This window comes from Oncorhynchus tshawytscha, linkage group LG16, assembly GCF_018296145.1.
Source record: "Oncorhynchus tshawytscha isolate Ot180627B linkage group LG16, Otsh_v2.0, whole genome shotgun sequence".
Taxonomy (NCBI): domain Eukaryota; kingdom Metazoa; phylum Chordata; class Actinopteri; order Salmoniformes; family Salmonidae; genus Oncorhynchus; species Oncorhynchus tshawytscha.
In genome coordinates this window covers 54,615,664-54,631,602 of record NC_056444.1, presented here as the reverse complement: position 1 = coordinate 54,631,602, position 15,939 = coordinate 54,615,664, and the positions used below count along the sequence as shown (strand labels likewise).

Sequence of the window (15,939 nt, the reverse complement as noted above, 5' to 3'; positions counted from 1 at the left end):
TGCCGCTGATGAAGGTGGGGTTGGATTACACTTGACAGCAGCTGGAGTGGATTCAAACAAAGAGTCATTGAACAGAATGGGGTCTGGTCCTGGTGCAAGGGGCCCCCGGCCCTGGCCTGCTGGTCCAGCTGTCAGAGCCTGTCCAGAGGCCCCCTCTTCCCACTCTCACTGGCACAGGCAAACAGGCTAACATGTTAGCCCACTCATTTCCCCTCAGCCTCCACGAAAACACTGATAAGACGATCCCAGCCCCATCCAGCCGGCAGGGCAATAATAATGGATCTGTCTTGGGAGTATTTAAAAAGGGGCTACAACCAAAATGCCAACTAAAGTCAGTGCCATGGCAAAACAGGGGTACATTTAAAAGAGGTGTGCTGGTGGAAACTGGGATTCAACAATGGGTTAGGTATCAATAGTGAAACGGGGATGAAAGGGATGTGGTCAAGCCTTCCAGATGTGGGCCAGGCCGGTGGTTCAGGGGGGGTTGGCTGCACTGTGACTGATCTGGCATCTGTTAGCCTCAGGTCAATTTCCGCCTGCCGTAACCCAATACCCAACATGGCCCTTGGTACTCTGCAAAGCTCCACGTCTTCATTTTAGCCACAGGACCAGGTGACTGCTCGTACAAGTCCATGAGGAAGGCTCATTTGCTACATTTGAAATATTAAAGCTACTGTTGTTGTAAACAGCTAGAACACAGGTATGGTTGAACGTTTAAAACCCCTCAGCTGTTTAAGTTGAATCCTTCCCATACACTTACAGCTTGGGTGGGAAGCAGTGGTGATTTCTGCCTCCAATGCTATCAGGTGTCACCATGCCTACAGGCACAGAAGTCAGTAAAAGCCTTTCAAGCTTTATTAGCCCGCCCCAATGCGCACGCAAACAAAAAGACAGGTGGCCAGTGCTGAACAGGTGTCCTTACTCCTCATGTGGAGACACTTTAGAAGTCAAAAGAGGGGGTGGGGGATGGAGGCAAAGTCATTAAACAAGAGGAGTAAGAGTGCTCAGCTTACAATGACGTTTTGAACAAATAATCCATCTTCCCCAAAATACATGTTTTCAATGTGTAGTCAAACACTACCGCAAATAGCACATTTTAACTAGAGAAAGAGGTATTTTAGTGCCATTCTTTTTTTTAGAGAGGACCAAAAGATCATTTTATTCCAGTGCCAGGATGTTTTGGGTGTGACTCGATTTGAACACACTATTAAATTGCACAGTTCTTGAAAACTGCTCCCAAGCTGCTAATTCATGCCAAACGTCTGCAATCACTCCACACCAAGTCGCGAAATGGCATACAAAGTGTGTTACGGAGCCTCATTTTCATGCCACGGTATAGATGGGTAGACAAAACAGAGAGAGAACAGAGTGGTGTTACAGACTGACAACAACCCGTGACCGGGACTGTGTTGCAATACTCTCTAGTGAGCTGCCGTTTCTGGCAAGCTGCTACTGGCTGTTCTATTTCAGGCTCTTGCTGGATCGAAGATTCTGTTTTTAGCGCATCTTGAGATTGTTTGTGAATGAACTGTTGTATAGAGTGTGTTCTCCTCTCGGGAGTGTTGATTAGCAAACATGGGTCTCGTACTGCATGGTAAGAGGCGGCTGGCTCTTTCTTTTGAATGTTAAACTCCAGACTGTTCATCTGCATTCATTTCGTATTAAAGTTCTAGGTCCTTATACCACAATCTTTATGTATTTATAAAACAAAGGCCAGAGAGAGAGAGACAAAAAGAGCAGCAAGACCTACCATAATCCACATACCATAAGCATACCACAACCGTCCTAGTGAGGCATTCATTTGCATGCATATTGTATGATCTCTCACAACAGAGGTACTCCATTTGTAACCTCTTGCAAAGCTAACCGTTTATTTATCTGAACCTTAATTGTGTTAGCTCACCATACATAGCATAGCGTTGTTGAGATACTGTATAAGTCTGAGGTCAGAAAGTAGAGCACAATCGGAAAACATGATAGCCTTACATTCTCAAGGGAGGTGGGAGCAGGGCTCCAAAAGCGAGGACATGCCCCTTTTTTGTTAAACTCACTCTCTCTCTGCTCTCGTTCCCTCAAGATGGCGTCGAGCCACTTCTGCTTGTCCTCAGAGTTCTTGGCCATGCAGACAAACCACTTGTTCTTGGCCGTGTTGTGGATCTTCCAGCCGTTGGTCACCGTGTAGTTGTTGCTGTGGTAGTCGGCTAAAACAAGAGGTAAAAAAAAACAATTAACGGACCATGGTACACACCCGACATGTGACTCCTCTTCTAGAAATAACCTTTATTACATTTAACCTCAATGCTGTTGATGGACATTGATATGAATACTGTATTAGCTTTCCTTGGGGATAAAACATGCAGTGTTCATGAACTCATGCTGACCTCAGAAGTAACTGGGAGGGTAATACAACCCAGACACAACACTCTCAAGCTTCACTTGTCCTTGAAATATCTCAGAGTTCAAATATCCATCCGACTGTAAGTGCTGCTAATTAAAATAACAAACAATAACTGACTAGTAAAAGACATCTTTCCGCTGACTCGACAGAAAGGTCCATCTTGCTTCCGCCCTCGCATTCCCTCTCTTTGTCTCCCTCTCCTCTCAGCTCCATTCCAATTTGACCAGCTCTTTGGCTCTAGGTGACTGTAATGCATAATGAATGGACTGGGGGTAATGGAAGTACATTAGTGTAATGTTAAAAGGTCATATAAATAGATGTGAAACCACCTGGCCCCGAGGGGGGGGTGGAAGCATTAAAAAAAAGGGCTAATGGTGTCTAGGTGTGCGTGTTTCAAACAATAGTGGACGTGGGAGGAGGGTAATGTTGTTGCATTCATCTGAGTGTGATGAATGCATTCACGCCAAAACACTCGTTGAATTGCTCTTCGTGTGAATGGGAAACCTACCGTCAGTGCATTTCAAGGTTGTGCTCTTCAGTGGAAGAACACAGGCCCGACAAGACACAAACTACAAATCTCATTCAAACGGATTCACTCAATATCCTTATTAATCTAAACATATTACTTTAAATCAAGGCTCTCCAACCCTGTTCCTGGAGAGCTACCGCCCAGTAGGTTCACACTCCAGCCCTAATCTAGCACACCTGATCTAATAATTAGCTGGTTGATAAACTGAACCAGGTTAGTTACAACTGGTGTTGGAGTGAAAACCTACAGGAGGGTAGCTCTCCAGGAACAGGTTTGGAGTTAAAACCTACAGGAGGGTAGCTCTCCAGGAACAGGGTTAGAGTTAAAACCTACAGGAGGGTAGCTCTCCAGGAACAGGGTTTGAGTTAAAACCTACAGGAGGGTAGCTCTCCAGGAACAGGGTTAGAGTTAAAGCCTACAGGGGGGTAGCTCTCCAGGAACAGGGTTAGAGTTAAAGCCTACAGGGGGGTAGCTCTCCAGGAACAGGGTTAGAGTTAAAACCTACAGGGGGGTAGCTCTCAAGGAACAGGGTTAGAGAGCCCTGCTTTAAAATTGTCAACTGAACGGTATAAAAAGCACAGATATTTCAGGGCTTCTACAATGCTACAAATCAACACATTAATACCCTTAGACACATCCAAGTTAGACACATACAACTGGCAGTGTAAAAATGGCACATGACCTTAGTGTCACTATTAGGTTATATTGTCTCTCTGAGAAACACAGAGAGAGAGAACATATTTTTCTTTGTGGTTACCTCTGAACGTACCAGGCGATAGGCAACAGCCCCGGGGCACAGAAAGGAGGCATGTGAGAGGAAGAAGTGCATTTCTACGCCTAAGGCCCTAAAGCAAGAGCTACATGAGAAAACAAAATCAGACCTGGGTTCGAATAGTACTTGAAATCTTTCAAATACTTTGAATGTTTGCTTGAGCCTGCCTGGAATGCAAGATATGTGGGGTTGGCAGTTTTAGGACAATTTTATTGTTTCTATGTGCCTGGTAAACTCAATCAAGCAAAGCTAAAATATTTAAAACATTTCAAATACTACTTTAACCCAGGTCTTGCAAAAACAGGCTAGTGTGCAACAAATCTCTAGAGCAAAATGAGCAGAACAGTGTGGTAAGTTGGTAAGTTCCAGTTCCTGCAGCAGCAGCTATCCCAGAAGTTCAAAGGTGAGAAACACAGGTTGTGCATCCTGCCCGAACCAATGTAAGACATTATCACCGCGAGCAAGCACTCGTCAAATCCATTTAACCTCCCTATCCACCGTTAGTCATTCAGTGTGAGAAACCTATGCAAGATTTTATAGTTACACCCAAACTGTAAACTCTCATCAGATTTGTATCACCTACTCCATCAGTGAATTCATTATCTAGTTTTTGAAGCCTAAAAGTAACACTGTAGCATAGATAGAATAGATCTGTGTAATTTGTTTATGATTTTACGTCAGCCAGACCTTTAGAGAGTTAATCCCACATAAATAGAAAGAAAATTAAATGATCAACTGATGGAGGACAAATGTGATAAATGACTAAAAACATGGATGAATGATTGGAGCAAGGGATGATTGTATGAATGAATAAATGGAGGGGTGAATAGCGGGATGATGTTCCTACAGTGTGGTGAAAAAGTATTTGCCCTCTTTCTGATTTTCTCTATTTTTGCACATTTTTAATACTGAAAGTTATCAGATCTTCAACCAAAGCGTAATATTCGATAAAGGGAACCTGAATTTTACAAAGACGACATGGGGTCGCCATTATGCCTGGCGAAAACCAAACATTGCGTTCAACAGTAAGAACCTTAAAACTGTCAAGCATGGTGGTGGTAGTGTGATGGTTTGGGGATGCTTTGCTGCCTCAGGACCTGGACGACAGAAAGGGGACAAATACCTTTTCACAGCACTGTACAGTATATGAAGACTGGTGAGACTGGCACAAACCTGTTCCGTCCTCAACGTTTTCCACCTCCATCACCTCGGTGTTGATTCTTCCTCGGAACAGGTACAGGGGACCGTTGATGGACTTGGTCCTTTTGGTGGACTTCTTCCCAGAAACCCTAGGAAATTGAACAGAACATTTTGAAAATGTGTTGTTTTTTTCTGCACAGAAAAAAAATCAAATGTTGCTAAAAATATGTATAACTAAATAAAATTTAAAAACAACTTCAGTCCTGAAGCACGTGCACAACGTTAGGTGGACTTATTTTGTTTGTAGGTAAAATGAGCTTGGTACACACTACACAAACAGGATTTGGGGATTCACTCGGTTTTTCCATGTATGGCTTCTTTCTGCCACTGAATGAACACACGTTGTGCTCATTCCTGCCACTTACCTCTCCACCATCTCGCTCTCCTCTCAGTCACCCCCTCACAACCTCCCCTGCTTTCCCTCCCCCATCCCCCCCTTCCCTACATCTCCTCCCTCCCTCGTTCTCACCTGGACTTCCTCTTGCAGTAAACCAAGAGGTTGTCGAACAGGAAGAAGACTCTCTCCTGGATGTTGCCGGCTGAGATCTTGAGCAGGTTACCGTGGAGCAGCAGCTCGGTGCAGATGTCAGTCAGATTGGTGCCCTGGGGACAGTCAAGAGAGGACGGCAGTAAACCGCTGGTGCCTGTTGTCATCTCTCAACTTGACGTGTGTGTATGGGGGGGGGGTTCTTTGTGTGTGTACGTGTGTCTATAACAATGATTCTCTTTTAAACAGCATGTGTTTACCTTCAGAGTGCACAACCCCAGTCGAACAACAAAATGCAGCTGTGAGAATTCACACATCAGATGACATTGGATTCGGTTTATACTAAAATAATAGTTTCATTGTGCTAATAGGATGGAATGAACAACAGACGACACCCTCACTCCTACTGTTATACAACAGAACAATAGTGTATACAACAGTCCTTCCCTAAACTTTGCCAATGACCCTTAACACAAGACAAAAGTCAGCTGTGCACTGTTCTTCATCCCACAGTGGTTAGACAAGTTTCCAACTGGCCCCCGAACTGAACTGAACTGGAGGAAACTAGTCTAAAATGGGGAGGAAACAAGATTTTGTTTAAATAGTGCCAGCTCTGGGTCTCAAAGGGACATCTGGTCAGACTTAAGACAAAGCCTGTTTATTTTACCCCTGCAAGCCACATACCACTCGAACGGTGAGCTGAGACGTGACATGTGAAGCATTCCAGTTATTTCCCAAAGCTTCCCTGATATGTAATGTCATGGCAGTGTTGGGACTCGCGTTATGACCGGTGGAAAGCCACTGTTATGACAGTTTAGTGGCAGGGTACTTCATGTGAAGTGTTGCTCAAATCTGAACGGTAAAACGTGAGTTGACCGTGCACTCCGTGGACTCTTTCTCCTCTGCAGCCATGGGATGAGAACCACAGATTCTTAAACAAAATGTATGTAGGTCGCATGTATGAGCATGCACACAAACACTGTCCCTTCTATATGTACGATCTGACGCAAGTTCTTAATTGAAAGATTCATCTCGTTTCATAATTCATTAGGTTTTCCATTTTAGCCTAGTCTGGGGGGGGGGCGTCAACTCACACCGCAAGGTACGAGAGCCAATTAAAACCTTTTAACGATCCTAGGCCACGACTTTGTCAGTGAGTCACTATTTAGTCATTAGATGAAGTCATTTTTAAAGCTGTATTTGCAGGGTTTTACATTAGCTCATTGTAAACAAGAAACCTAAAGGGATTCCTTAAGGTTGACCTATGGGATTCTAGCTGTGACGTTAATTATGGATGGGGGTGTTTCAGAAATGGCACCATTACATATATAGTGCACTACTTTAGACCAGAGCCATATGGGACCTCCCCTTTGGCCTCTGATCACAAGGTAATGCACTATATAGGGAATAGGGTGCCATTTCAGACAGGAATTCAATCAAACCTACACCATTGCAATTAACCACACACATACACATTTAGGGCTGCCTCGTAGAGTAATGATTGGTAATATAAAGTGCATGTGCATGGATACATTCATGCCATACACGTAGCCATAACAAAACATCATTGTTCAATGGAACGCACCAATCAAAATCAACCGGAACTAAACGTGCCCATGTGTGGACTCTGGATCTCCTGCTCCACCCCCATTTTTGGTAGAGACACCAAACAATCTTTTATGGTTGGACTTTACCAAATGTAACTGTCTCTTTGATGTCATTGAGAGCAAACCACTGTAGCCGCCCAAAACCAGACCCCCACTACCATCCATAATTGATTCCTCTGGCCACTACATCTCTGACAGACGCGCATAGCTCCCCCCCGAAAAACAGGATTATCCTCACTCTTGTAGGTCAGGTGCATTCCAGTCGGCCTAGCAGACGGTTTTACATTTCACCCGATTGATCAAATTCCATGTTTAACTGTGCAGGAAGGCGGGATGGAAGAATGGATAGAGGATGACAGAGGGAGGGGTGGTGGAAGCAGGAGTGCTGTCTGTCTATTAGAGCAAAGCTAATGTGTCTGAGCCCCGATTCTGCACTATTACCTCCCCATTAGGAGTGGAGAGGTGATTACACTGGAGAGTGGAGAGAGTGGAGCGGTATTTACACTGGAGAGTGGAGAGGTGATTACACTGGAGAGTGGAGCAGTGATTACACTGGAGAGTGGAGGATTGGAGAGGTGATTACACTGGAGAGTGGAGGATTGGAGCGGTGATTACACTGGAGAGTGGAGGATTGGAGCGGTGATTACACTGGAGAGTGGAGCGGTGATTACACTGGAGAGTGGAGCGGTATTTACAGTGGAGAGTGGAGCGGTAATTACAGTGGAGAGTGGAGCAGTGATTACACTGGAGAGTGGAGCAGTGATTACACTGGAGAGTGGAGCAGTGATTACACTGGAGGGTGGAGCAGTGATTACACTGGAGGGTGGAGCAGTGATTACACTGGAGGGTGGAGCAGTGATTACACTGGAGGGTGGAGCAGTGATTACACTGGAGGGTGGAGCAGTGATTACACTGGAGGGTGGAGCAGTGATTACACTGGAGGGTGGAGCAGTGATTACACTGGAGGGTGGAGCAGTGATTACACTGGAGGGTGGAGCGGTGATTACACTGGAGGGTGGAGCGGTGATTACACTGGAGAGTGGAGAGGTGATTACACTGGAGAGTGGAGAGGTGATTACACTGGAGAGTGGAGAGGTGATTACACTGGAGAGTGGAGCAGTGGAGAAGTGATTACACTGGAGAGTGGAGCAGTGGAGAAGTGGAGAGAGTAGGAATAATGGGCTAAAGAGAGGGAAGTAGGTAGGGAGATGGGTATTGCCTTTCATGAGGACGGACTGTGATACAGAGTGAGTAGACAGAGGCTCTATGTCCCAATACTCATTCACTCTCAGATATGTTTTGACCTCTAGGGGTCAACGCAAAGTGAATCAGAGAACCAATCCCAAAAACAGATGTCCAACTGCCCCCACATCAGTGGATGGAATCAAATGAGAGTCATTTAACAAAAATGCCAATAACAATCCTATATCAAGACAAGTCTGATTGATCTGTGGAAGGAAGAGGCGACATGGTGTAATTTTTCCCCCACATCGTTTATCCTTGTTAAACACACAACAGTCTCTTGTTTTGTCACATTTTTGACAGAGGACAATCGCAGGGGTGAAACGGTGGCATATTTCGTCAGAGCGAGGCAAATCTTGGCAGGCTTTGAGTGTGTGTGTGTGTGTAGGATGCCATTGTGAGGCCCTCGCTTTTTCCTCAAAGGGTCCCGCATGAGACTAGGCCCTGCCTCATCAGGATCTGCCGATTGGGCAGGGTGCCCTTTGGCCTTCCCATGGATCCTGAGCGGGCAGATTGTCCTCTCTGGGGCCCAGGGGGCCCGAGGAGAGTCAGGGGACAAGGGCTCTGTTGTGGAGGGTGAGGGAGGCGTGAAAAACGCACTGGGCACTCCGCTCCGCTCCCAAGACCTGTCTGTGCCCTGTGCACACTGGTAACCTGGGGGAAGCTGGAGGAGTGTTTTACTGTCACAGAAAATGAAGTGGTGCTCAGTATTTAGTGGACTCTCGAAAACTGGCCTAAGCTTTTTCGCCACAGCCGTGACTGAGTCAATGAGGACAGTGTGTGTGTGTGTGTGTGTGTGTGTGTGTGTGTGTGTGCGTGTGTAAACCATTGACAAATCTAAACTCTGAGATTCCCTTTTCCGTCTCTTTCCTGTCATTCAAACCATTTCTATATAAAGGTGAACCGTTCTGCTCCCTCTCCCTCCTAACTATCCTCTCTCTCTTACTTCTCCTCTCTCAATCTTTCTTCTCACCTCCCACCCCTCTCCATCCTCTCATCTTTAATCGCACACTTCTCTCATCTTTCTAGCACCCATACCCTCCCTCCTCTCTCTCTCTCTGACCCCCCACCCTTCTGTCGCGCCTCTCATCTTTAAAACGCACACATCTCTCCCCCTCTTTTCACCTTTTAGTACTTTTCTCCTCTCCCCCCCTCAATGTTGACCTATAGGGTGCATCCTAGCCATGGTCTAGAGTAGAATAGAATAGAATCCCTCACCTCCCAGCCCTCGATGTGCGACTGCAGCTGCTCCAGGGCCTCCAGTTTCTCCATCTGCCTCTTGGTCTCGTTGATGTTGGAGCACACTGCCTTCATGGCCTGCAGGGCCTCCTCCACCGCCGGGTAGTCCGCGTGCTTCTTGGGCGTCCGCTTCAGCAGCTCCTAGAGGCGGGGGAAGAGGCGAGTAGAGTGGTCACTTGGTCAGGTCATTAACGGGTTAAAGCCAAAGTCAAGACGTCTTCAGTAGAACTACAGTATATAAAACAGCCATTGATAATGCTCATTATTAGGAATCATCTCAACAGTATCCTGCAGAGTCAACGGTGGATGGAGTTGCATTTAGAAGTGGAGAGGTCAGTTAAGATTGCGGGATGATGGATGAACAGAGTACTGGGGGAATGTTAGGCTGGAGGGGAGAGCGTGGAGGTCGGACATAGGATAGTGAGGATGAAGTGGTGGGACGGAGGGTGCGGATAGAGTTTTGTGGAGAAGTTGGGAAAAAGGGAGAAATTGGACGTGGGGTGGAGAATAAAAGATTGTGTGTGGTAGGAGTGTGGCGGACAAGGTCGGAACGTGTGTGTTTATGTTCGTGTATGCGCTTGTGTCATTCTCCTCGGGTCCAAGGGCCTTACCTTCAGTAGAAGGGGGTACTTGCAGATCCTCTGAATGGGCGATAGCAGGTACCCCTCCAGGGGAATGTCTGTGCTCTTCTTCCCTCCCAGCAACATACAGTGCTGGAACACAAACAAGACACAGATGTTAACAAAACTGTAATTTATCAAACAGGGACATCTATGGCCTATGACACATCCTCCATCTTGTTTGTGATTCTTCTAGAAATTTAAGTTGGTAACTCCACTAAAATGATGATGTGAATTGGTTGAGTGCAAGAAGCTAAATCCAAAACACCACAGCATGTCTTCAGTGTTGCATTAACAGCCTCAATGGGGATCGGGTGGCAAACTGGAACTAAAGTCATGCTTTGAAAAATGTACCCAAGAAATCAGTTTGGTGGTGAAACCCTACTGAGGGTTCTTCAGATGAGAGTGAGAGAGCGAGAGCGCGAGAGAGAGCGAGAGAGAGAGCGAGAGAGAGAGAGAGAGAGCGAGAGAGAGAGCGAGAGAGAGAGAGAGCGAGAGAGAGAGCGAGAGCACAAGAATGAGAGACAAAGCTGGTGGGTTCTCTTCTCTGTGCTTTATTTTCCAGTAACCAGGTCTGTCAAATGTGAAGTCCCAGAGGGCAAGCATGAGCAGCATTTACCACAAGATCAAAGGCCAAACTAGATACGCCGCATGAAAATACTTTGGTGTAGAAAAGAGAAAGCACATCATTGGTCGGTATAGTGCACATATTTCATTTGAAATCACATTCCATCACTTTCAACTTCATAAGGCACTCTGAGAAGAAACAGCAGTGTTGTGCTCATGCAGTTTTTTGGTTGAAGCTTACACTTGGGGGCTGGGGGGAGGAGAGGAGCGCAAAAACTGACTGCAAAATTGTGTGATTCCACAGATTCCAGACGGCTTGGCAATCCTGACGCAATCCCCATCTCCACCCCTCTCTCTCTCTAGTCTTCTAATCTGAACCTTATTTCCATCAGCGTGCCTGCAGCCAAACTCCCTCCGAGAGCTTCTCTTTGACCTCCTTTCAGCATACTTTCACTTTACTCCTCTCAGCTGTACAGCTTTGTTTTGATGTCCGTGTAGAGAGAGATGGCGTACATATTCAGTGCTTGTCAATTAACATGGAAATATCAGCTCAAATACCGCAAAAACATGAAAATGGAACGGAATTCAAGAGAGGAAACAGATGCACCGATGGCTCTTCATGCCGCACCACCCTCAAATATCATTATAATACTAATAACGATTTGCATTTATAAATCATGACTAATTAATGCAAAGCTTACATCCAAATGTGATTATTCATTAAGCCTCCAGGCTCCCTGCGATTACAGAAGGCATCGTCTCCACGCCAGAGTTCAATGACTGACTACACCACATTCCCAATTCCCTCACTCCACATCATCCACAAAAAGCACTGTGGACTACCATGCATTTTGGGTTGAAACCAGCCTACAGCTTCAACCTGTGGAGTTCAGACTTTTAGCGGAATGACCCTTTAAGCTACAAGTTGAAATGTATGGGGAGAATCCTAACATCCACATGTCAAATGTATCTTAGTCACCCATTGACATCAACGCATTTGACTTGTGAAAGTACGGATTTTACCCCCCCCATGTGACGTTCCACTAGCAGCCTGGGATAGAATGTACAGAACTCAACTAGAACAAGTTCAGGTCAGTCAATAATGAGACGGAGGAAACACATCGGTGTCAACAAGGCTCAGATCTTCCAGCCAGCCGTGCCAATGTACCGCAGCTGGACAGCTCACACCAACCATGACATCATCTTTGGAAGCGCAATCAAAGGCAGTTCCTGTGTTCATTGTTGAGGGGCAAGAAGGGTTGTCAAAACAAGGAAACAGCTGGACTTCTGGTGACAAAACGACCCTGTGGTTACGTCGTGAGTTTGCCAGAGCGACCTTTTTCTAATACCTGTTATATTGTATAACAAACATAAACATGTAAACAGAAGAAGATGTGACATTATGAAGAGGATAGAGAGAAGGATGGTGATTGGGACAGAGGTGGAAAATGATGACACAGGGGAAGAGGATCAGGGAGAAAGTGGGAGGAAGAGGAAGACAAAAAGAGGTGGTAAAGGAAGAGGGAGAGAGCATGGTGTAAGAGGAATAGAATGGGAAGAAGAATAGATAGAGGAGGAGAAGATTGTGTTTCTTCAGAGAGAACGAGATATGTAAAAAGACGGTGAGAGTTGGTGTCAGCAGTGGGATCCTCACCAGGAGGAAGGTCCTGATTTCGGGGATCTTGTTGAGCTCCATCAGCAGCCGCAGGGCTTTCTCGTGGTTACTGCAGTACTCCCCATACACAGAGAACCGCCCCTTCTGAAAGATGGAAGAAACACAATTCAGTCAGGACCTGATCTGATCCGAATAGAAAAACTTGGCATTGGAATATTCTGGAACAGAACAACTTTTAGTCAAACACAGATATCTAGTGATAATGTCACAACATCAGTTGAATTGAAGATGAACTCCTATACACAATTCCAAACAATTAAGATTACAATTCTGATGAGATGTGCTTTCCTTATTTGGGTAGATATTGAACTGAGAAAGCCCTCTGAACTTCCTCTATTCACACTGACATAGTTATGTGGATATACTGTACTGTCCCTATAGGTGTAGCCACTGAAGACTTTCCTCATGATCACTTAGTTATATGATAGCTATGCGCATAGGTTCAATGCATTATTTACCCACCACTAGGGACAACATATAGGCCTAAGGAATCTATTCCTCAGAATTTAAATGTAGGCTTCAACCCAAAACCCGATATATAGGCCTTCAAGTCATTAGGAAGTGAAACCAGCTTCAGTGTAGGGCCTCCTCACTCTGCTCTGGTTGGTACTGTAACCAAAACTGTGCTGCGGTCACCCGAAACAGCGGCAGGAAGTGAAATCTTAGCTCGTGCCTGCGAGGCTAGCATATCCTCACAACCTTCAGAGAAACGCTACACTCGCTCTCTCTGAAAAGCTGGACGTGTGCATTTTAGGTAGCGACTTAAAAGGCAGATCAATATAGGAGGCACTGAGTCACTCCTTTGATGCTGTTAAGTTTGTTTTTGAATCTTCAAATATTGAGCATGAGGTAAGAATGCTGCGTAGCATTTCTATCAGGCATCCAACGTTAAATACACAAGGTCACTGTAAAACTGATGGGGCCAAGCACCATAAAAGGTTCACAGGGTAACAATCTCTACCAGGTGCACCATTGGTCTCAGTGTCTCCCTCTTGCTCTCCTCTCCCCATTCTAAATGTCGACTCTCACAGCTCTTTGGAAACAGTATATCAAAGTCAACCTCAAGAGGCCATGCCGCTACAGACTAGTCTAGCCTTCCATCCTCCACCTCCTCTCATGCATGCGCCAGGTCCACATGGCAACGCAGCAAGACGAGAGCACTAATCTGGCTTGTATGTAACATTACAGTACGTTCAGCAATCTCTCCGGTTCCCATGACGAGGGTAGATTCAAAGTGTGTCACCGTGTTTGGCGGCTGTAAACGGCGAAGCAACAGAGGGATAGCGTAGCCCAGGGCTCCGCTGTCACACACAGACAAACACACAAAGCCGCTGGCTGGCAGGGCAACAAAGTCCGAGGCATCACCGGGAGCAACAGCTAGCCCAGTATATGGTGTGAAACACCAACAAAAAAAATGAATTAAAAAAATTCAAGACGAGTAGCCTAACGAACAGCAAAATCACTAGCCTATGTCAATCTACTATACTCCATAGTAGAAAAGTTGACCTATTCTATTGGTTCGTTTGTTGAGAGAAGAAATAGCCTATTCCAAACAGACTCTGGGACAATCATACAACTAGTAGCCCTAGGCTACATAAAAAAGGTCTGATGTAACAGATCAGTACGTTTAGCTTAACAAAAAGTTTGTTAACCTTTTTTATCCGTCACATTATACACGCAGGAATGCGCACAAGGCAGTAGGCTAGGCGCAAATGTTCGTTCTATAATGCAATTAGCGGGAAAACACTGATGTCAAAAAGAAGTGAGATTAAAATACATTTCCATTACGAATTTTGAAAGAGAGGAGATCTAATATGTTACTTTAAAGCAAGGCAAGACATACCTCATAATATCTATTAAAACGTTCCGGTTTCAAACAAGTATATTTTGGATAGCCTACTGCCTCCAGCCCACTTGTGTGACCCGCTGATGAAGCCTGTTTGAGATGATGCCTTTTTACAAATGTATTTACATCGACTGCCTTTTCCGTCAATGAATAGACTAAAAAGCATTATTTCGCAATGGGATTTTTTTTCTTAATCCTGGACATTTGGCCGGTGCCAATTTAATTTATTGGCTTTTCTCAAAAGAAATTTTGGCCAAAAGCCGGCTATTACCGGAAAACGGAAACCTGGTGTTTGAGAGAGAGAGTGAGTGTGCGTGCATGTCTTTCCGGACACTTGCATTCAACTTTTCTGATGCAATGCTTAAAATACCAAACTTCTAAGCTCAAGGCCACCTCATCATAACAATCAACATTTCTTGACTGAGTTTCCATGGAACATCACAAGAGAGTAAATACCATGAAACGTCTTTGACTAGATTTCCTGTGTGTTATAAAAATAAATATATATATATATAACACATACATATACAATGCATTCGGAAAGTATTCAGACCCCTTGACTTTTTACACATTTTGTTACATTATAGCCTTATTATAAAATGGATTAAATCTCAATCTACACACAATACCCCATAACAACAAAGCAAAAACAGGTTGACCTTTTTCCTAATTTATTAAAAATAAACTATTTAAATATGACATTTACATACGTTTTCAGACCCTTTACTCAGTAATTGGTTGAAGCACCTTTGGCAGTGATTACAGCATAGCCTTCTTGGGTATAACGCTACAAGCTTGGCACACCTGTATTTGGGGAGTTTCTCCCATTCTTCTCAAGCTCTGTCAGGTTGGATGGGAGAGCGTCGCTGCACAGCTATTTTCAGGTCTATCCAGAGATGTTCGATTGGGTTCAAGTCCGGGCCACTCATGGACATTCAAAGACTTGTCCCGAAGCCACTCTTGAGTTGTCTTTGCTCTGTGCTTATGGTCATTGTCCTGTTGGAAGGTGAAGATTCACCCCAGTCTGAGGTCCTGAGCGCTATGGAGCAGGTTTTCATCAAGGATCTCTGTACTTTACTCCATTCATCTTTGCCTTGATCCTGACTAGTCTCCCAGTCCCTGCCGCTGAAAAACATCCCCATAGCATGATATGATGCCACCACCATATGGATGGTGCCAGGTTTCCTCAAGACGTGACGCTTGGCATTCAGTCCAATCTTGGTTTCATCAGACCAGAGAATCTTGTTTCTCATGGTCTGAGAGTCCTTTAGGTGCCTTTTGACAGCCCATTTGGAGTTTACCATGTTCATTTAACTGAAGAGTGGCTTCCATCTGGCCAATCTCCCATAAAGGCCTGATTGGTAGAGTACTGCAGAGATGATTGTCCTTCTGGAAGGTTCTCCCATCTCCACAGAGGAACTCTAGAGCTCTATCAGAGTGACCCTTCTCCTTTTACCACGATTGCTCAGTTTGGCCGGGTGGCCAGCTCTAGGAAGAGTTTAAAATGTTTTATATAATCCCTTTTAGAATAAGGCTGTAACGTAACAAAATGAGGAAAAAGTCAAGGGGTCTGAGTACTTTCCGAAGGCACTGTATATATGGGCTCCCGAGTGGTGCAGCGGTCTAAGGCACTGCATCACAGTGCAAGAGGCGTCACTACAGACCCTGGTTCAATCCCAGGGGTCTGTAGTTCCTGTTCCCAAGAAAGCTAAGGTAACTGAACTAAATGACTATCGCCCCGTAGCACTCACTTCTGT

General features: G+C 45.2%; 1 protein-coding gene across 1 annotated transcript in view; it reads right to left on the bottom strand.

Moving 5' to 3' along the window:
* The window catches only part of LOC112215929 (phosphatidylinositol 3,4,5-trisphosphate-dependent Rac exchanger 1 protein), a 106,063-nt gene that overhangs the window by 64,193 nt on the left and 25,931 nt on the right, over nt 1-15,939 (bottom strand). Inside the window, exons 4-9 of the mRNA XM_042299365.1 lie at nt 12,316-12,420; nt 10,086-10,187; nt 9,454-9,615; nt 5,369-5,502; nt 4,873-4,988; nt 2,052-2,201 (exon numbers count right to left, since the gene is read on the bottom strand). Coding sequence (XP_042155299.1) covers nt 2,052-2,201; nt 4,873-4,988; nt 5,369-5,502; nt 9,454-9,615; nt 10,086-10,187; nt 12,316-12,420 — 769 coding nt within the window. The remainder of the gene's footprint in view (nt 1-2,051; nt 2,202-4,872; nt 4,989-5,368; nt 5,503-9,453; nt 9,616-10,085; nt 10,188-12,315; nt 12,421-15,939) is intronic.